Here is a 22,727-nt window from a genome sequence, read left to right as displayed (position 1 = left end):
CATGGGCAGAAATATTAAACATCTTGAATGAGTGGCCAGGGCACAGTCAGGGCAGTTTGATATATATATATACACCGCCAGGCACTCTTTACTTTTAACACCTGTCGGGAGTCATATTCAATAACAGTTTAACACCCAACAGGTTAGATTCTCTGCAAAGTGGCGGATGACTGGCCTGCTGCTCAGTACTTCGATAAATGAAAGGTATAGAGCATAGGTATAGCACAGATGGATGGCGTATGGGCTCTTTGCATACGTGCAAAGTTCTCTTATTTGTTGCTCCATTGTCAGGTCAGAAGCGTTGCTGTTGGTTTAACAGTTGCTGTTTGTATGACAGGCGTGCAAGCTGTGGCGTGACATGGAGAGTGTTTTCAGTTTTCTTTTGTAACCATTACTGCAGTTTAAACTCGTTTTTTGGTGTGAATTTTAGTTTTCTGTTTTTTAACACTGTGTTATGACCAAAGCAAAGGATGGTGTAATTTTATCAGTGCGGTTTCCTATAAATTTCTGTTATAATTTTGGGACAATGTGCTCCATTCAACTTCTAGAAAAGCAATGCCCCGAGTGTAAGCGGATTTGGCCCTAGGACCTGGCCCTAGCAACTCCTGTCATGCATGGCCTTCGGCCATAGACAGCGGAGGTACAAATAATGGATTTTTGTTTTGCTGAACGTTGTCATTGGTATTTGTGGATCATGAGACCTCTCGGAGGATCTGTGATGTTTAGAAAGAATTCTGGATAGATGAATCCATTTATACAAATTATTTTTAAATCTTGTGGGGATGAGTCTCTTTGGGGGCCAACCTGCCCTTTATGTAGCTTGTTTAATGTTTCCCAAAGTGGCACTCTGTGCACAGTGCTGGGTAATGGCGACTGCCAAACATTTTTCTGTGACAGTCGCTCTAGATGCGCAGTTGACCTAGGGAGAAAAAGTTCCCTTTTTCACTTACGTACATTTTTTGTAAGGGATATGAGGATCCTTCATGGTTTTGCAAATCTACAGAGGACCTGCTATTTAACTAGCAAGATCTCCGTAATTTAATCCTTCAAAGGCCAAGGAACATCTGTTTACAATGCTAATTGCTGACGAACTACCGACAGAGTTACAACACACCAAGCACACCTTTCACAAAAGATATATTTGCAAGCTGGGCCTGGGTGTAATTCCATTCAGTTGGTTTTACTATAGCAGAGGGCTTAGTTTATTTTGAGAGTTAAAATAGAGAGCCCTCATTTCCTGGCCCTCTATCTATTTTATTCCCATCCTGGACATGTCTGCCCGAAATTGAAAGTGCTAAAAACCTAGCCAGTTTCCATTTGATTCAATAGTGCGGAGGTGAGATAGGGCACCAAAGTTTCAAGTAAAGCAAAACTTGCCTTTCCAAAGGAAACTCATACCCAACCATAACTAGAGTCACTGTTGCAACTCAACTCTGTAATATGTGCACAATATACACACACATATATACATACACACACACACATATACACAAACGTACTTACAATCACATTCATAAGGTAGGTGTTCGATTCTAGAATGGTTTATCTAGTAAAATGTTTGCCTTTGAACTTACTACACAGTAGGGTGAAGAGGCTTCGGATGTCATTCGTACTCTGCCAGCACTCTGTGGCTCCAATAAAATATTAGCGACAAGGGAGCCACACTGCGAACCTGTATTGCAGAACCATATTACAACACAGCTTTGCAGCTAAGATTATCAGAAGCATGTTAAAACATGGCCATCACGACTTTTTAACCAATCAATGGACAGACTGGTTTGCCCGCAAGCAATCAAGAGCATTCATGAACTCTTGTGAACTTTCCAGTGAACTTGCTATGCTGAAGTGATGAGCAGGCTTGGAATGCCAAGTAGCTGCTGGACCTCCTACAACGCTCCTCTAAAAATGAGGCAAGGGAAGTCAAGAGCCCATAACCAAGACAAGAAACATTCAACCTGAATAAGAACACAACAAGACTACTGTGGTGACACCACTACATTACTCTGGTGCTCTCAAACAAGGCTGTATGACTACATAGTAAGCCTGAAGCCCTTTGCAAGAGAGGCTACTCAGGGCAAGCTGACAGAGCTACTTTGTGATCACAGACGTGGACACTTGAAGCTTTGTGCTGCATGCGTTTCAAGGTCCCTTAAGTGGTTTTACCTTAACATCCCAGGAATTTCTATGTCTAGGTCAACATATTTAATTCAACTAAACCACTGAAGCACAGCTCAACCTCTTACTAAATACGAAACCAACAGTGATTTCCCATGTGAATTGGACAATGGTGATTAGGGGGCAGAGCCATTCTCATTAGAAAATTGTATTATTATTACAATGTTTACTCTCTCTCAGCAAGTGAATATATACCTCTCAGTCTCACTTTTACATAATTTCGTATTATACTGGGTGCTAACAACTGGAGAAATGCTGTTCATCGACCATTCCCCAAACACCACTATCAGCAGAGGAACCACTCATCAATTGCAAAATGTGGTTCTGAGGATTTAATATCTAATTGATGGCAAGTAATGGCTTCAAATTTCAAAGCAAAATAATTTATTTTGGAAGAATCGCTGGTCATGACAAACTGTTGCCACGTACAGACTGAGTACAAGGGGGATAAAAACAGATTGGATAAACATTTTAATATTCAATCAAGCTTAATGGTAAAACATCATTCTTTACTAGGGCGTAAATGAGTCTGTTGATTTGTATGTATAAAGTAGAGTCTTATTGGCTTCTTGTGAGTTTAAGTGGTTCATAAAACAGACCAGCAGGTGAATCCATTTGCCAATGAAAAAATAAAGGCTCTAAAAGCTAGCCTATATGAACCCAACACCTCATTAAAGCCTAGACATTGCAAGAAGCAAAGAAAAATTGTGGGAATTATTGAGGATGATAATTCGGTTACTACAGTGACGCTGTCTCGTTAATGTTAATGTTATTGCCATTTATAGAGCGCACTGTTACCCAATGGGTGTCCTGGCGCTTAACGATTGGTGTCCAGACTGAGGTATGACCAAGCGGGAGAGAACCATGTTTACAAGGATTGGAACAGCCAGGTTTTTACTGTTTTCCTGAATTCCAGATGGTTCGAGATGTGTCTAATAGGCAATGGTAACTCATTCCATGCCTTAGATGCGCCAAGCATAAAGCGTCTGCCTCCCCAGTTAACTCTTCTAACCCGGGGAACCTGGACCAATTTTGCTTCTGATGAACGCAGGGCTCTCCTCAGCACATACCAGTGAAGGTTTTGTCTAAGATATTGAGGGCTAAGCCCATAAAGAGATTTATGAACTATGCACAGAGCCTTAAAACAGACCCGCTTTTTGAAGGGCAGCCAGTGAAGCTTCTTTAAATCTGCTGAGATTGACACACATTTAGGTGTTTTCGTCAATAGTCTGGCTGCAGTGTTCTGCAGGAGCTGAAGTTTTCTTAACAGGCCCTCTTGCATGTTCAAATACAGGCCATTGCAATAGTCCAGTTTTGAAATGACTAGTGCTGTGACAATGGTTTTTCGACTGGCCGAAGGAAGAAGAGGAAGGATTGTTTTTACAGGACCTTATGATAAAAGAGGTGGAAGAAATCACGGCATTCACCTGGTCCTTAAGGCAAAGTTTATTGTCTACATAAACTCCCAGATTTTTTACTTTTGACACTGGTTGAGGAAGAGGACCCAATTCTGCCGGCCATCAGCTGGCTGACCAGAAATTTGCATTGTTGCCGAAGAGGATCACCTCCGTTTTACTTGAATTGAGTTTCAAGCAGTTTTGATTCATTCACCCACCTATGGCTGATAAATCCACATTTGTAAAGCGCACAATCACCCGTAAGGGTCTCTAGGCGCTGGGGGCCGTCAGGAAGATTAAGCAAGCTATTGCCCAGAGTCACATGGTGCTGGGCTATTCTGCCGCCGGTGCTCGGGATCGAACCGTGATCCCCAGATTCCGGAGTCAGTCGCCCTGGCCGTGGCGCCAAGCAATCCTGAAAACAGGAAGCTATATCATGTGGCTTGTCCGGAAGCAGCGACACCACAATTTGTGTGTCGTCTGCGTATGACGTCAAATTGAACCCGAACAATTCGATCAGAGGAGCCAATTGAGCCACATATACATTAAATGAAGTCGGACTGATAGAGGATCCCCGAGGGACACCACAGGGTAGAGAGAAGGGTTAGGAAGTATAGCTCCCCAATGTCACCATTTGAACCCTATAGGAGAGAACGGATTTAAGCAGCCTCCATGCTGCCCCTTCTACTCCGATCTCATGCAGCGTGTGCATCAAACGGCTGTGATGGACCGTGTCGAAAGCCGCAGAGAGATCCAACATTATCAGTGCAGCATGTCCTCCCTGATCTATACTAACTCTAATCTCGTCTGTGGATTTCAAAAGGGCCGATTCCGTGCTGTGCCCACCCCGAAACCCGTATTGCGTGTGATTAAGGCTATGCAAGGTTTCTAGGAAAGCGCTAAGTTGGGTGTTCATGACTTTTTCCACTATTTTGGCCGGTACCGGAAGTCTGGAGATCGGTCTGAAATTATTACAATCCTTTGGATCGAAATTCTGCTTCTTTAATAGGGGCAATATGGAGGCATTTTCCCAGATCTTAGGGAAATAACCTACCTCAAACATAAAGTTAAAAGTGGAGGTTAAATATGAGGCAACAGGTTGCACCGCTAATTTAAGGGTGGATAAAGGAAATGGATCCAAAGAAGAGCCGGATTTAGCCAACAAGATAATTTTGGAAGTTTCAAGGACTGAAACTGGGAGGAATTTGTCGAAACTGACGGTATCGTGAGCTGGTGAGGAATACAGGAACTAGCAAGAGTCTGGTACTGTGTTATAGCACTTTCCAGCGAAACAAAGATAGTGTTCACTTTGTTATAAAAACATTCCGCGATGTCATCGCTCAGCTCTTGACTGGCCTCAATAAGCGGGGGGGGGGGGGCAGGATAGGGCAATTTGGTTACAGTTTTAAATAATTCCTTAGTCAAGTTTTTAGCCTCCTTGATTTGATCTGCAAAATATTCCTATTTAGTTTTCTCTAGTAGTAATTTATATTTTGCCAGGGTCTGCTTGTATTCTGCTCGGGCTGAAGCTGAATAACTCTGTCTCCACACTCTTTCTGCTCTTTTGCGTAGGCCTGGTGAGGTCTTTGAGACAACGGTTCATGGGCTTTGGCGAGGCAAGGCCTACCATTTGCCCTAAAGTGTGCAACACTATCAAATTCATTACATTTTAGGGGTAGTATTTTAGATACACGTAAATATATTTTTGTTGTGGAAGGGACGGGATGTGCTCCAGGTAATTGGTATTGCTTTGTTTTGTGCCCCCCACGTGACCACAGCCCACAGATGATATTAATGCCCCTGCACTATACAGCAAACAAGACAGAACTATCCACATGGCTAGCTCTAAAAATTATGCTATGTACGCCAGCAAGATCACAACCTCACCCTGAAATGAACAACCGCCAAAAATGCATCTAGGGAAGGCCTATTTAAAAGATCCGGAACACTGAATACAGAGGAAGCACAAGTTGTGTATGACCGAAACTCCAGTCTGAATTTTCTGCCAGTGTACTGAAAACGATCGGATCAAGAGCACATAAGCTCTAGGTACTTATTGACCTATGGACAATTAAAACTGGGACAACGCTCTGCATTACCTGTTGAAGGTCCTGAAGAAGGCCCCCGACCCTTAGGGCACCCAAAGGGGCTGAAACATGTTGACCAAATGAGTGCGGAGGACTAGTACTGTCCACACATGCACAACACTGTTTTTAATTTTCCTCAGCTCCAAAGAGAATAAAGTTACAGTTTAGGTAGCACAGGGTCATTTTAAACTCACCTCACTTGAGCACCCTCACTTTTTCATCACTGGTCACTACTGAAATAACCAGTGGTTCCCTCCAGGTGGAGGAAGCATACAAAGAGTCCGATGATGGTGCGGTCACGTTTTAATAAGGCGGAAAACCAAGATATACCGTCTAATGTACGTGAATGAGGGTTTTTTAAATAAGACGGAACAGAACCACTACCCTGGTTACACAGGTATGAGTGATCCATTCCCCGTTGATATATTTTGTGGTATATTTAAACCAACACAAAATTGATACTGCCCTACGTCAGAAGACACATCTTAAGCAGAGCAGGCTGCCCAAGCCCACTGACAGATGGAACAGTACAGGCGATGGATGATACCAAGCAGCTTAACATCTTTCTACACTTTAGAATTAGACATGCTGTCCAACCCATGTACAAAGACTTTCCCAGTGAGCCACCAGAAATGTTGATGCTCAATGAAGTTTGAAATTTTGCACATTCCGATGGATGGCATCTAGACTAATTAGATCAAAGAGATATGTCCTGGCTATGCAGCACTAGGAGGCAGATTTGAGTGGGGACTTGTCACTAGATGGTTAAAATACTGATGTACACAAACGGCTGCTATATCAATAAATTACTGCCACAGACCTCATCGCTTTACATTTTTGTATCTACTGTATTTTACACCTGCTCAATACCCCATGAATGCCAGTGGTGCCATGCCCACTTCGCTTGACAATGCATATTTTTTCAAACTACTGTCAAGAAATTTCTGAGCTACTCGAGATCATTTAATACAGGCTTCTCCAGTTGTGGCTCTCCTAGGCTATCTAGCCAATGTTCCATATAATTTTCCAAACACCAGCCAAAAAAGAAATAGCTATTCATTGGATGCAAGGTCCAAACCCTACAGTTGGGCAATGGCTCCATATAACATCTGAGATGAAAAATACTCCCAACTGCTGCCAGTCACGCATAGATCTAAAGTTTGTTTTTGCACCACTCCAGGTTCACCTCTCTAAATAAAAGTGAATCTGAACTGTTAACTATGCCACACTAGGACTAATATAGTATGTGCATGTTACAATACTGAAAAGTTCTGACTGACTGCTGTAATTAAATTGCTAAAAATAGGGTGTTTTTTAACAAGACAAAGTGGAGTCTCTCAAGTGTAGGCAAATTGTTGTAGACCTAATAGTTTGTTGTCACTGTTTGGCGATTTTATTGACTGTCACTTATGTATTGATAATATCAAGAAATACATTTAAAAAGCGGGCGGTGAGCAATCGAGGTAAGATGTTTTAACCCTGGGTGGTTACAGCTAAGGTACCTATGTATGTATCGAAATGAGGTATAACAAATTTTGCAGGGAAGTCGCAGAGCTAAAAAAACAAGCATTGGCATAGCCAATAGGTCTCGCCTTTGGGACCTTATAAGTGTTTAGCCATGCAACTTTTGATGTTGTTGCACCAAGGATATTGTGCTGCATAACTAAATACTTATAAGGTCCCAAAAGCGAGACCTACTGGCTATGCCAATGCTTGTTTTTAAAGGGTCCATCATCCAAAACGAAAGGAAGCTCAGTTACAAAGGAAGGAAGAATGCTGGTGCTCAACCATGTCCCTCCTTCCCTAGCAGGTTGAGTCTGAAGCTATCACCAATGCCAGTCTTACATAGGTGAACTGGGGGTAACTTGGCCTGTTCCCCACTGTGGCAAGATCTGACCATGCTGGGGAAGGTCTGGCAGGGGAGCGAGGCAAAAACCACCTTTCTGAGAAAGTAAACAGTTATACTGTGGCCCCCTAAAGTTCCTCGACACTGAGGCTACACCTCTGGGGAGAATCAGTTTTTGGAATAACTATCACCCTGAATGACAATATAATGATATACTTTGGGACGCGGAATTCTAAATGTAATAAAACTTCACACGCACCATACTTCCAGTGGCCCTGGAAAGAAACCTTCATTCAACTCCTGTCGACCTCTGGAGAAAACTGAATGCTTTATTTAGGTGTTAAACTGGTATTAATGAGGTGAAACCTTTGCCGACCCGGCCACATAATTTGACCCTCTTGCTGCCTAAGTCCAGTGGCTCTATCGATAGGGAAAGAACTGAAGGAACTATTGAAGTATCGCACTGACTTTCAGTATCTTACCATGCTATATACAAAACCAGGACTTGTGGGGGTATGCCATTAGAAACTCTGCCAGTAACAGACACTTTTAATTAAATTCAAAGCTGTGTAACTTGGTACCTATTTTGAATCTGACCTTACAGGAGGCGGGATTATGACATATTTCCGGAGCTCCTCAAATAGAAATTCATAAACAAAATCAGCAGGAAAGAGAAACTATTGGGTTTGAAATGTGGCATTTTCTTCTTGCTTTCTTTAACAATTCATTAGTATCCTCTTGTGAGGCCCTCATGAAGAACGGATCGATAAAGGGAAGAAGATGGAGAAAGCATCAGGTGCACGTTAATACCAGGTGGAGGAAAGGCATGGGAGAGGCTTCCGGTGATTTTATTGGTCATGGATTTTCAGATGAAGCGTTATTATATTATCGTTGATATAGTATGAACAGAACTGATCTCCCAGCTTGCTTCAAGGATATTAAATCTGTAAGTCTAAGATCAATCAATAACAAGCATTGGAAATGCAATAGGTCTCGCATTAGAAAAGTTGGAGTTATTGGTCTTGTAAATGACATATTTTATTTATTTGTTGGTTTTTAAAATTGTTAAATTGATGGCTTTGTCATTTACAATGCCAATAGTTATATCTTTCGCGAATGTGACACCTATAGCATTTGGAATGCAACATGTTTTGTATTTACGTGACTTAGATGGCAGCTCTGGTCGTTAGGCCACATCTCTAGAGAGCAGGAGAGTGCAGCAAGGGAGAGAAGCACAGCAATGCAATAGGTCTCGCATTAGGAAAGTTTGAGCTATTGGTATTGTAAAGGACACATTTTTTATTTATGTGCTTGTTTTGAAAATAGCGAAATTAATAGCTTTGTTATTTACAATGCCAATAGTTTTATCTTTCGCAAATGTGACACCTATTGTAACACAATATGTGTGGTGAGGGTGAGGGGTTGAGGGTGAGGGGTTGAGGGTGAGTGAGGGTGAGGGGTTGAGGGTGAGTGGTTGAGGGTGAGTGGTTGAGGGTGAGGGGTTGAGGGTGAGTGAGGGTGAGGGGTTGAGGGTGAGTGAGGGTGAGGGGTTGAGGGTGAGTGAGGGTGAGTGAGGGTGAGTGAGGGTGAGTGAGGGTGAGTGAGGGTGAGTGAGGGTGAGTGAGGGTGAGGGTGAGGGGTTGAGGGTGAGTGAGGGTGAGGGTGAGGGGTTGAGGGTGAATGAGGGTGGGTGAGGGGTTGAGGGTGGGTGAGGGGTTGAGGGTGAGTGAGGGTGAGGGTGAGTGAGGGTGAGGGTGAGTGAGGGTGAGGGTGAGTGAGTGAGGGTGAGGGGTTGAGGGTGAGTGAGTGAGGGTGAGTGAGGGTGAGGGTGAGTGAGGGTGAGGGTGAGTGAGGGTGAGGGTGAGTGAGGGTGAGGGTGAGTGAGGGTGAGGGTGAGGGTGAGTGAGGGTGAGGGTGAGTGAGGGTGAGGGTGAGTGAGGGTGAGGGTGAATGAGGGTGAGTGAGGGTGAGGGGTTGAGGGTGAGTGAGGGTGAGTGAGGGTGAGGGGGTGAGGGTGAGCGAGGGTGAGGGAGAGTGAGGGTGAGGGAGAGTGAGGGGTTGAGGGTGAGTGAGGGTGAGTGAGGGTGAGGGGTTGAGGGTGAGTGAGGGTGAGGGGTTGAGGGTGAGTGAGGGTGAGTGAGGGTGAGGGTGAGTGAGTGTGAGGGTGAGGGGTTGAGGGTGGGTGAGGGTGAGTGAGGGTGAGGGGTTGAGGGTGAGTGTGAGGGTGAGGGGTTGAGGGTGGGTGAGTGGTTGAGGGTGAGGGGTTGAGGGAGGGTGAGGGGTTGAGGGTGGGTGAGGGTGAGGGGTTGAGGGTGGGTGAGGGGTTGAGGGTGGGTGAGGGTGAGGGGTTGAGGGTGGGTGAGGGGTTGAGGGTGAGTGAGGGTGAGGGGTTGAGGGTGAGTGAGGGTGAGGGGTTGAGGGTGAGTGAGGGTGAGGGATTGAGGGTGAGTGAGGGTGAGGGGTTGAGGGTGAGTGTGAGGGTGAGGGGTTGAGGGTGAGTGAGTGTGAGGGTGAGTGAGTGTGAGGGTGAGGGGGTGAGGGTGATGGGGTGAGGGGTTGAGGGTGAGTGAGGGGGTGAGTGAGGGGGTGAGGGTGAGTGAGGGGTTGAGGGTGAGGGGGCGAGGGTGAGGGTGAGGGTGTGAGGGTGAGGGGGTGAGGGGGTGAGGGTGAGTGAGGGGGTGAGGGGTTGAGGGTGAAGGGGTGAGGGGTTGAGGGTCTAAGTCTAAGATCAATCAATAACAAGCATTGGAAATGCAATAGGTCTCGCATTAGAAAAGTTGGAGTTATTGGTCTTGTAAATGACATATTTTATTTATTTGTTGGTTTTTAAAATTGCTAAATTGATGGCTTTGTCATTTACAATGCCAATAGTTATATCTTTCGCGAATGTGACACCTATAGCATTTGGAATGCAACATGTTTTGTATTTACGTGACTTAGATGGCAGCTCTGGTCGTTAGGCCACATCTCTAGAGAGCAGGAGAGTGCAGCAAGGGAGAGAAGCACAGCAATGCAATAGGTCTCGCATTAGGAAAGTTTGAGCTATTGGTATTGTAAAGGACACATTTTTTATTTATGTGCTTGTTTTGAAAATAGCGAAATTAATAGCTTTGTTATTTACAATGCCAATAGTTTTATCTTTCGCAAATGTGACACCTATTGTAACACAATATGTGTGGTGAGGGTGAGGGGTTGAGGGTGAGGGGTTGAGGGTGAGTGAGGGTGAGGGGTTGAGGGCGAGTGGTTGAGGGTGAGTGGTTGAGGGTGAGTGGTTGAGGGTGAGGGGTTGAGGGTGAGGGGTTGAGGGTGAGGGGTTGAGGGTGAGTGAGGGTGAGGGGTTGAGGGTGAGTGAGGGTGAGGGGTTGAGGGTGAGTGAGGGTGAGTGAGGGTGAGTGGGGGTGAGTGAGGGTGAGTGAGGGTGAGGGAGGGTGAGGGGTTGAGGGTGAGTGAGGGTGAGGGTGAGGGGTTGAGGGTGAATGAGGGTGGGTGAGGGGTTGAGGGTGAGTGAGGGTGAGGGGTTGAGGGTGAGTGAGGGTGAGGGTGAGTGAGTGAGGGTGAGGGGTTGAGGGTGAGTGAGGGTGAGTGAGTGAGGGTGAGGGGTTGAGGGTGAGTGAGGGTGAGGGTGAGTGAGGGTGAGTGAGGGTGAGGGTGAGTGAGGGTGAGTGAGGGTGAGTGAGGGTGAGGGTGAGAGGGGTTGAGGGTGAGTGAGGGTGAGGGTGAATGAGGGTGAGTGAGGGTGAGGGGTTGAGGGTGAGCGAGGGTGAGGGGTTGAGGGTGAGTGAGGGTGAGTGAGGGTGAGGGGTTGAGGGTGAGTGAGGGTGAGTGAGGGTGAGGGGTTGAGGGTGAGCGAGGGTGAGGGAGAGTGAGGGTGAGGGAGAGTGAGGGGTTGAGGGTGAGTGAGGGTGAGGGGTTGAGGGTGAGTGAGGGTGAGGGGTTGAGGGTGAGTGAGGGTGAGTGAGGGTGAGGGTGAGTGAGGGTGAGGGTGAGGGGTTGAGGGTGGGTGAGGGTGAGTGAGGGTGAGGGGTTGAGGGTGAGTGTGAGGGTGAGGGGTTGAGGGTGGGTGAGTGGTTGAGGGTGAGGGGTTGAGGGTGGGTGAGGGTGAGGGGTTGAGGGTGGGTGAGGGTGAGGGGTTGAGGGTGGGTGAGGGGTTGAGGGTGGGTGAGGGTGAGGGGTTGAGGGTGGGTGAGGGGTTGAGGGTGAGTGAGGGTGAGGGATTGAGGGTGAGTGAGGGTGAGGGGTTGAGGGTGAGTGTGAGGGTGAGTGTGAGGGGTTGAGGGTGAGTGAGTGTGAGGGTGAGTGTGAGGGGGTGAGGGTGATGGGGTGAGGGGTTGAGGGTGAGTGAGGGGGTGAGGGTGAGTGAGGGGGTGAGGGTGAGGGTGAGTGAGGGGGTGAGGGTGAGGGGGCGAGGGTGAGGGTGTGAGGGTGAGGGGGTGAGGGGGTGAGGGTGAGTGAGGGGGTGAGGGGTTGAGGGTGAAGGGGTGAGGGTGAGGGGTTGAGGGTGAGGGGTTGAGGGTGAGGGGTTGAGGGTGAGGGGTTGAGGGTGAGGGGGTGAGGGGTTGAGGGTGCGGGGTTGAGGGGTTGAGGGTGAGGGGTTGAGGGTGAGGGTGAGGGGGTGAGGGTGAGTGAGGGGTTGAGGGTGAGGGGTTGAGGGTGAGGGGTTGAGGGTGGGTGAGGGTGGGTGAGGGTGAGAGGGTGAGGGGTTGAGGGTGAGTGAGGGTGAGTGAGGGTGAGGGGTTGAGGGTGAGTGAGGGTGAGGGTGAGTGAGGGTGGGGGGGGTGAGGGTGAGTGAGGGTGAGGGTGAGGGTGAGAGGTTGAGGGTGGGTGAGGGGTTGAGGGTGAGGGGTTGAGGGTGGGTGAGGGTGAGGGGTTGAGGGTGGGTGATGGTGAGGGGTTGAGGGCGGGTGAGGGTGAGGGGTTGAGGGCGGGTGAGGGTGAGGGGTTGAGGGTGAGTGAGGGTGAGGGGTTGAGGGTGAGTGTGAGGGTGAGTGAGTGTGAGGGTGAGGGGGTGAGGGTGAGTGAGGGGGTGAGGGTGAGTGAGGGTTTGAGGGTGAGGGTGAGTGAGGGGGTGAGGGTGAGTGAGGGTTTGAGGGTGAGGGTGAGTGAGGGGTTGAGGGTGAGGGTGAGAGGGTGAGGGTGTGAGGGTGAGGGGTTGAGGGTGAGGGTGTGAGGGCGAGGGGTTGAGGGTGAGTGAGGGGTTGAGGGTGAGGGGGTGAGGGGTTGAGGGTGTGAGGGTGAGGGGTTGAGGGTGAGGGGTTGAGGGTGAGTGAGGGGTTGAGGGTGAGGGGTTGAGGGTGAGTGAGGGGTTGAGGGTGAGGGGTTGAGGGTGAGGGTGAGGGGGTGAGGGGTTGAGGGTGAGGGGTTGAGGGTGAGGGGTTAAGGGTGAGGGGTTAAGGGTGAGGGGTTAAGGGTGAGGGGTTGGGGGTGAGGGGTTGGGGGTGAGGGGTTGGGGGTGAGGGGTTGGGGGTGAGGGGTTGAGGGTGAGGGGTTGAGGGTGAGGGGTTGAGGGTGAGGGGTTGAGGGTGAGGAGGGTGAGGGTGAGGAGGGTGAGGGTGAGGGTGAGGGGTTGAGGGTGAGTGAGGGTGAGGGTGAGTGAGTGTGAGGGGTTGAGGGTGGGTGAGGGGCTGAGGGTGGGTGAGGGTGAGGGGGTGAGTGTGAGGGTGAGGGGTTGAGGGTGGGTGAGGGTGAGGGGTTGAGGGTGGGTGAGGGTGAGGGGTTGAGGGTGAGTGAGGGTGAGGGGTTGAGGGTGAGTGAGGGTGAGGGGTTGAGGGTGAGTGAGGGTGAGGGGTTGAGGGTGAGTGTGAGGGTGAGGGGTTGAGGGTGAGTGAGTGTGAGGGTGAGGGTGTGAGGGTGAGGGGTTGAGGGTGAGGGTGAGTGAGGGGGTGAGGGGTTGAGGGTGAGGGGTTGAGGGTGAGGGCGGGGTTGAGGGTGAGGGGGTGAGGGTGAGTGAGGGGTTGAGGGTGAGGGTGAGTGAGGGGGTGAGGGTGAGGGGGTGAGGGTGTGAGGGTGAGTGAGGGGTTGAGGGTGAGGGGGTGAGGGTGAGGGGTTTAGGGTGAGGGGGTGAGGGTGAGTGAGGGGTTGAGGGTGAGAGGGTGAGGGGTTGAGGGTGAGGGGGTAAGGGGGTGAGGGGGTAAGGGGTTGAGGGTGAGGGGGTGAGGGGGTGAGGGTGAGAGGGTGAGAGGGTGAGGGGGTGAGGGTGAGAGGGTGAGGGGTTGAGGGTGAGGGGGTGAGGGTGAGGGGGTGAGGGTGAGGGGGTGAGGGTGAGGGTGAGGGGTTGAGGGTGAGGGGTTGAGGGTGAGGGGTTGAGGGTGAGGGGTTGAGGGTGAGGGGTTGAGGGTGAGGGGTTGAGGGTGAGGGGTTGAGGGTGAGGGGTTGAGGGTGAGGGGTTGGGGTTGAGGGGTTGAGGGTGAGGGGTTGAGGGTGAGGGGTTGGGGGTGAGGGGTGAGGGGTGAGGGTGAGTGAGGGGTTGAGGGTGAGGGGTTGAGGGTGAGTGAGGGTGAGGGGTTGAGGGTGAGTGAGGGTGAGTGAGGGGTTGAGGGTGAATGAGGGTGAGGGTGAGTGAGGGTGAGGGGTTGAGGGTGAGTGAGGGTGAGGGTGAGTGAGGGTGAGTGAGGGGTTGAGGGTGAGTGAGGGTGAGTGAGGGTGAGGGGTTGAGGGTGAGGAGTTGAGGGTGAGGGGTTGAGGGTGCGGGGTTGAGGGTGCGGGGTTGAGGGTGCGGGGTTGAGGGTGAGGGGGTGAGGGGTTGAGGGTGAGGGGTTGAGGTTGAGGGGTTGAGGGTGAGGGGGTGAGGGTGAGGGTGAGGGTGCGGGGGTGAGGGGGTGAGGGGTTGAGGTGAGGGGTTGAGGGGTTGGGGGTGAGGGTGAGGGGTTGAGGGTGAGGGGTTGAGGGTGAGTGAGTGTGAGGGTGAGGGTGAGGGGGGCACAAGTCCTAACAAGGAAGCAAAGCAAACAGCCAGAGAAGAGAGAAAACGGCAGGAATCGAAGTAAAGAGGAGGATGCAAGGAGAGGTACAGAGGGAGTTAGCATAAAAGGAGACACGGCCGGCGGCCGTGAAACTGAAAGTACGGCCGGCCGGCCGGCCGTGAATAATTAGGGGATGAGCGCACGCTGAGAAGCTGCCTTTGATGTGGTAATGCGAGGCAGGCAGGCAGGCGGCTGGTGGCATTGTGCACGCGCTTTTTAGGGCTTGCGCTTGCGCAATGACCTAAAAAGCACATGCACTTCAAGAAATCGCCAGTGGAATCGTGCTTGGGTAAACGCTGTTTAAACCCCTATAGAGCTTCGCCAGCTATGCGCATGCGCACAGCAGGCGAGCCCTAAAAAGGACTAAACCAAATCAGAGACCGAGTTATTGGATTGTTCAGATATATGTAGCAACAGCAATTCAGTGACGGAGCCGTCTACCCAAAGCATCATTACTTCACGAGAGCGGGTACTGTTGTGCCAAAGAGCAAATGAAAACCAAACAAGAAGCATGGGAACTGTTAGTGTAACATTAAACAAGCCTGCGAGTTGAGCCTGCGAGTTGAGCGTGCGAGCAGCCCACCTCTCTTTCCTTCTTTCAGTTGCTTCCCTGTGAAATGGATCCAACAATGAGAGAAGCTGACGAGGAGGGAGTGGGAGAAGGGAGGAGGTAGGGGAGAGGATTCACGCGCTGTAAGGCTTAATGAGCCATTACAGAAAGCCCGATGGCCTGTGCACGTCCAAGCGCTCGTGAACGCAAGCTGGAGGCCAGCAAAAGTCTTTGAGTAGGACTTTTCAAAGCCCACTACTAAATGTCTCGCAGAGCGAACAGCGCATGCGCTGGCTCAGCGAGACCTAAAAAGTACAGGTGAGAACCTTAGAGGTGGTGACGTTCAAGAGAAATAGGGCAACCCTACTCACTAAGGTAACCAGGGTAATAGTTATATAGGAAAAACAGTGGTTCCTGTGGAATGATTATACTATTAGGTTATGATACATAAGCACAATCATAATATAGAGGGTTAGATAATGGCAGAGCGCGAAGGAACTACTAACACACTGATTCCAGTGTAGTATATTTTATGGATTTTTTCAACAATATAGTTAGGAGTAAACATTATACATCAAAACAACATTTGTCCATAGTGTCCCAAGTGACAAAGGGAACCTAAACCTAAGTGACAATGTGAATATTATATACAAGGTTTCCACAGTTTGTACAAGTCGACCATTATCAAAATAATACCATGTGAACAGCAGCTATATACGATATGTGCTGGTAAAATGGTTTGCTTCTTCTGTTTGTCGACAGTGTTTGGACCCTCAAAACAATGTAGGGTCTCTTCAGGACTATTGATGAAGGGACATCTTAATTTAGGCTAGGCGCAGCCTTGTGAAAATGATGTGCCACCCGTGAAGAATAGAGGAAAAGGGTTTACTCACATGAGGACACGTCCGGGTACTCAATGTGAGGACAGGCTGTCAATCCAATGGGGTGTGTTTGGTAGGCCAGAGGGGCTCAATTAATCTGCTCATTGTACCCGATCAAGCTGACTGACGCTGCTTTTTCTGAATCTACACGCGGAGCGCTGTCCCGCTTTTCTAATCTTCTACCGAGGGAAACTCCCAGTGCATTGTCACTGTTAATCCACAAAGGGATACTAAAACGCTACAGCTGTGGCGTAAAATTAATAGAGCCCCTCTGGCCTACCTACACACCACGCAATAGTTGAATTCCGGCCTCTCTCATTCGGCCTGTCATCAGCACCATGGTGCTTTACCAAAATCCTCAAACCAGTTGTGTAGCATCTCCGGACACTGGGCATCAGGTTGATCATTTACTTGGGCGACATCTTACTGATGGATCAGTCCCAAGACCGATTGATAGCTCATCTGAATACTGAATACCATTTCTGTTCTCCAGAGTTTAGGGTTCATCATCAACCAACAGAAGTCAGACCTGGTTCCACAACACAGCATGATTTTCCTGGGTTTCCGCATAGATTTCAAGGCAGCGGCCCTGAATCTACCGGTGCTGAGGAAGGTTCTCAGAGAGGACAGAATCTCTTTGCTTCAGCTGGCCAGGATTGTTGGTTTGTTATCTTCCTCGTTACAGGCCATCTTCCCAGGACAGCTAAACTACAGAGCCCTTGGAGGTGACTTATGTACTCCGTGCTAGTGACGGACTCAGTAAGCCAGGACGGCACTGCGATGGTGGATCGACTACATGGAGGTATGGAATGGTCGGAGGATCGTCAGATCCCGTCCGGACCTGGTGATAGAATCAAACACCAGTCGCCTGGGTTGGGGCGCCAGATGTGGGTCGACCTCCATGGGAGGCAGATGGATGGAGGAGGAACTAGCTCTCCACATCAACTTTCTAGAGCTTCTAGCGGGCTCCTCTGCTAGTCGAGCTCTTACGAGGGACAGAGTATTGTACTGTTTGTTTCTGCGGATGAACAACATGACAGTGGTGCAATATATCAACCGACTGGGTGGCACCCGATCCCAAGCCCTAGCGGATCTTGCCAAGGATTTCTGGCATTACTGCCTCCAATGTCAGATTTCTGCAACAACAGAGTATCTTACGGGAGTGCAGAACTCCATTGCGGGCTGGAACTCCAGGTACCTCAGAGATGCCAGCGACTGGAGACTTGACCAAAAAGTGTTTCAGGCACTGACTGTACTTTGGGGGCCATGCTAGGTGGATCTGTTCGCCTCCAGATGGAACATTCAACTAGCCTGCTACTTCAGCTGGAGATCGGATTCGTGGGTGGAGGCAGTAGATGCCTTCCTTCAGGATTGGTCGGCGGATCAGGCCTATGCCTTCCCTCCTTGTCTCTTCATCCAGCGGGTAGCAGCGCAAGTCCGGGCCAGAGAGCCTCACTAATCCTAGTCATGCCGGTATGGCGATCTCAAGCATTTTCCCCTCCCTCCGGGAACTGGCGTGGGCCGACCTGGTAAGACTTCCATCATATGAAGAGATCATGTTGGACCCACTGGGCCAGCCACACCCACTGGTTCTCCAGGGTCATCTCCATCTCATGGCATGGAGGATTTCAGGCAACGCTGGCAGGACATCAGACTTTTGCAGGGAGCTGAATTCCTTATCCAACAGGCATGGGCCCCGGTGACCACCAAAAGGTATAGATTGGCTTGGAGGAAAAGGGTGCGTTAGTGTGTAGAGAGACACTTGGATACCGTGGGCACCAGTGTTACTGACATAGTGAACTTCTTGGCGCACCTTTTTCAGGAAGGATTGGCCAATTGTACCATCAACTCCTTCCGATCGGCTATCTCAGTGGGCCATACAACGGTGAATTATGTTCCGGTGGGGGAATACTCCATGGTAAGTAAACTGCTCATGGGCATCAGAATTTCTCATACCATCCCCCCTTCCCCCCGAACCCTGCTACGCGTGTCTTTGGGACGTCAATTTGGTCTTATGCATGTTGTCCTCTTGGCAGGACAATCAATATCTGTCCAGGAAGGAAATATCGACGAAGTTGCAAATATTGCTCTGCCTCATCTCATGCAAGAGATCTTCAGATGTGAGGGCATTAGATCTATCGGCTAGAATCTTTACCTCTATCCTATCAAGCTTTTCCGGAGACTCCTCTAGTTGTGTGTGGTGAGATGTCTGAAGGCCTACTAACGACATGACATTGGAGGTGCGGCCTCCAGGGGAGCTGATTGCCATTAAAAAACCCTCCAAGGTTGTGTTTTCCCCGACAATTGCCAGGTGGATGAGATGGGTCATGACAGAGGCCGGTATCGATACCATTGAGTTTGGGGCACACTCCACTAGAGGGGGTAAGTCTTCCAAGGCTGTCAAGGTAGGGGGCAGATTGGAAGATATCATGAATGCGGTGGATCGGTCCTCTGATTCCACTTTCAAAAAGTTATACTTTAAACAAATCCATGACACAGATGCACTGGTGGTAAGTGAGCTTTAAAAATGCATAATCCTCGCCTCTGGTCCTAACTGAGAATGAAAGATTTCCTAGTTAACATGCAGGAAAGTTTCAGTTCTATTAAGTGTGGAAATAACAAGGACCCCCTGGGTAATGCTATAGTAGACTCCTAGGGCAGGGTAAACAACCTGTATGCAAGAATTCCTAGGCAGTCAAGCTTTCAAATAAAATAAACAAGTGAAGGACCCAAAACCAAGGACACTTGAGAAGCTGAAAAAGCTGATCTAAAATCATCAATTTTTAATCAAATTAGACATATATTAAAAAACAAGAGACCTGTGGTGAATCAATAATAATTCAACCTAGATGATACAATAATAAAAATTACATATATGCAATACATTACAAAACATGGTACAATATAAAATTATGAAAGGGACACCAATAAATTAGGGTGTCCAACAAGATTAACAATACAGTACTCGACGCGCGTTTCGGCGAATTAACGCCTTCTTCAGGAGCCACAAAATAATTTCGTACAGACCAGGGATTTGCTCGGGCAGATGCTCTTAAGTAAATGTTGGTGTACCAAATTAGATCTGATAGGAAGACGTGGACGGCGATCCTAGATAAGGTATGCTTTCTTTTAGAAATTCATAATATGAACACGAAATTGGATGAGTCTATAGAACAATGTTCCCAAAAAAGGATGAAAAATTTCTTCTATCGTGATGCCGGAATCGATAATCACGTCAATATGGTTGATATTTGGACGTTAAAACCTTGAGATACCTCTCGTTAGATTAATAGTGCTCGAGTTGGATTTAATCGAGTTATAGTTGGTCTATTCGATATAGAAGATAGTTGATCCGGATCCGTGGAGGCGGATAGGACCTGGCTGATATTAGATGCGCAAAATGGATAAGTCCTCCGTGGCGCGACTGATGCAGCGTGCCGGGTGTCGGGTAACTATTAAGGACAGGGTGGTGATGATTATTCCCCCCTTCCGGCATGATATCGCTATGCCACCCTCCCTGGGAGGACTTATGCAATTATCTACATGGCTTCTACAGGTTAGAAAATGGTATCCCGCGATTATCAGGGATGTACTGGAATTTTACACGATTTCTATATATTGTTATAGTTGTGGCTTAATATGAACATTGTTTTCCATCCGATAACCAAACATATTATGTACGTCAGTATCTAATGTGGGTAATGGAACGCCTAGTGTACAGTATGATAATGATTGTCATGTCCATTGATATTCTCATAGTATTTGATAAACGTTCCCGAGTGTTGGATGCAATGGTAGAAATCAATTACGTGATAGATTTATAACCTTCTATCCATATCTTCTAAGGATTGGATTCTAAACCGGAATAAGGTCCAGCAGGCTTAACATCCTACAGCGAAGAAGAAGGATTACGGCATGGACTGTATTATATGGACTATCAGACTGTTATATGATTGGACTATTGGTGGCCATGGTTACTACTGGTGTTCATGGGAGTTGTAGATCAGTGATGTGTTTTGTTTTACTTTAATCTTTGAACATGCTGTTAATAGAGAGTGAAGAAAGTTATGCATAATCCTCGCGCCCTTCATAGATTTGAAACTTCATGTTAACTGGGAAATGTTTCATTCAAATTCATCTTAGACCCTACTATAGCTATCCAGCACCCCCCCCCCCCGTGACCCATGACCCTCCTTGTGTGAGTCCTATACCATTTGCCTTGACCCTTCCCCTAGCCCATAGGGGCCAGGGGAAGGGTCTTTTTTTTTCTTCCTTATTCGATTAAGAGCTTTGTATAACATCTTCACATAGATCTCTGTATGCTATATCTTGCCTTCTACATATGACTTGTAAAGCGCTCTGATACTCACAAGAGTCTTGTTCGCGCTATATAAAACCTTCAAAATAAATAAATAAGGTTATCAATGGTCATTCCCCTTCAACCATTGAACTTTCATGCCCCTTGACAGAACACCAGTATTCTACCCCCTTTATCCCTGGTTCCCCTCTTTAGATGAGCCCCAGCAGCACTGCCACTTGCTCTTCCCCTTGGCAATTCCCTATTTGACACCTGTGCCCTGTGACCTCTGACCCCTGCCGTGCCCCCTCAACTCTGACCTCGGCTATGCGTAGTTTCATCTGTGCCATCTGCTCGCGCTGCTTCTCGCGCTTCTTCATGAGCTGCATGGCTCTGCCGGCCTCGCTGGCCGCCCCCTTGTACTGCGCCATGCTGCCGGTGCCCCCGCGGGTCTCCGCTGCTCGAAGCTCCGGTTCAACCGCACAGCTCGGGGTCCAAATACAACAACACCACTGCGCCTGCGTCACGCCGTCAACCACTGCGCAGGCGCGGCAGCCATCTTGAGATTGGAGACGCTACAAGGAATAAAACACTCCTAAAAATTCCGGAGACAAGTAGATACGCCACCAATCAGAAGCAGGCAAGTTCAGCAGGTGCGGAGAGCGCGCTGCCAACCTCAAGAGGGCGCGCAGAAATCGTGCACAAACTTTTCGAAGAGCTAGAGTGCTTACTAAGGTATACGTGAGTTGACCAGTGCTGGGCGCCATCTTACTAGATATTTATTTTATTAGGTCTCGCCTATAGACCGCTTTTAGCTGCTTGTTGTCTATGATTTATTGTCCACAACAATAATAGAGTGTTTTTTTCTCAGCTCGTTGCTTATCACTGAGTGGGTCTTATCATTTTAATGTGCATGCTTCTTATGCATTTTTTGTCCTGTTTTGTGTCACTGCTGCAGTGTAGATTCTTAACCATCCTTTTCATTGGATCGCTTGCATCTTTCCACAGCTCATATCATGAAATTACTTTTTTCATTGAGCGCTCAATGGGAGTGCAGCCCTGGCAAGAATCACGCATCAGGTGTGACGCTAACGCATTTCAGTATGGTGATCCGCATCACCGCACTGAAATGCGTAGTCACGCATAATAGCGCCTCCTGAACCGTCAAGGAGGCGCGCTAGTAATCACAAGTAATGCAAGCTGGAGAAGTGGCAGCAACACACGCGCGCTGCTCCTGGCACCTGGGTCAGAGTCTGTCGCTCTAGCTGCTATTCTAGTTATAATGTATCAACAATATTAGGATTCATGTGACATCCCATGACACAGCCTGCGCGCCCTAGGATATTTGATACATTTGGTTACTATCGAGACAGAACAGACTGCGATTGAGGCCGGTACCAGTTTTGTGGCACGCACTTTAATAGGCGCCATGGGACGTGACTTTCGGCAGTTGGAGTTGAATACAGTTTTGGCAAGCTTTCTTAAGGCAGCACTTCTCGCACTGCGTTGTGCTGCAAAAATGTAGATTAAAATGAGCCTGCAGCTGAGTGACCCCCCCCCCCCCCCCCCCACAACCACCCAACCAGCCCCCACCCACACACCGACGGCCGCGATGCGAGACGGACCTGCTCAGCCCAGAGTACGCCTGCACCAGTGACTCTTCATAAAGCTGCTGAGCTCAAAATCGATGCAGGCCGGAGTTTGCTGTCGGAGTCGTTGTGGCCACGATGTACGAATTATGCGTGCCGCTCACCTCAAAGCAAAGTAAGTGTCTGAACTGTCACTCTGTTGGAGCTAAAATAAAATAAAACTTTAAATGAATAGTGCCAGCGTGCGCTGACCATACTGTGGTGCTGGTCCAACAAATTAATTTCAGCACGGACAGTGTCATCACTTAAGAAGTCTGCCTGTCACCGTGTGATCTGGTGCCCTGTTGCTGGCTGTAGGCCTGGGCAGGTACGAGCGGTGCACCGACCAGGAAGGACACCACTCAGCTGCTCTTTAATCAGTTTTACAAGGGTTGAGCACTACTACTACTAAAGTCTATTGACTGATAAGATCCGTGTTGGGGCCCCCACACATCCTGTAGGCTCGTGCCGGGTCCCTCGAGGGATATAGAGAGCGACCTGGAATACAGAAATGCGTTGATTCTTCCTTTTACAAATGATCATTTAATGGCAGTTTCTTGCCCGTTAAGCTCCTGAGTTCTTCATATTTTTCTGAGTCTGGTACTGCGCTGTGCTGCTAGCTGCCTGGTTCGGCCTCACCCCCTGTTGGATCTCCCTTGTCAACCTGCTAGAGGTGCGCCTTGCAGGGGGTTCGGACGGCAGCTGAAAATGCTGTGGAACTGGAAACCTTTTCCCTCTCTTTATATCTGGAGGCCCGCTGGTTGCCGTCTGTTGGGGACTCAGTACAGGTGTGGCCCATGTGAGCAGAGAGGTAAGGGGGCATGGGTTCAGACTCCGCTGTGCTGCACGCGGCAGAGAGCAGGGAGGGGAGCAGCGTTTTTGTTGTGGGCAGAGTGTGTCTCTTATT

General features: G+C 48.8%; 1 protein-coding gene across 1 annotated transcript in view; it reads right to left on the bottom strand.

The window, feature by feature from the left end:
• The window catches only part of FAM50A (family with sequence similarity 50 member A), a 60,032-nt gene extending 39,303 nt beyond the window's left edge, over positions 1–20,729 (bottom strand). Inside the window, exon 1 of the mRNA XM_078664650.1 lies at positions 20,513–20,729. Within this exon, the coding sequence (XP_078520776.1) occupies positions 20,513–20,623 (111 nt within the window). The 5' untranslated portion in view covers positions 20,624–20,729. The remainder of the gene's footprint in view (positions 1–20,512) is intronic.
• Positions 20,730–22,727: the final 1,998 nt, after the last annotated feature.

This window comes from Lissotriton helveticus, chromosome 10, assembly GCF_964261635.1.
Source record: "Lissotriton helveticus chromosome 10, aLisHel1.1, whole genome shotgun sequence".
Lineage (NCBI taxonomy): Eukaryota > Metazoa > Chordata > Amphibia > Caudata > Salamandridae > Lissotriton > Lissotriton helveticus.
Note: the sequence above shows the minus strand (reverse complement) of the source record. Positions and strands in the feature narration are given on the sequence as shown.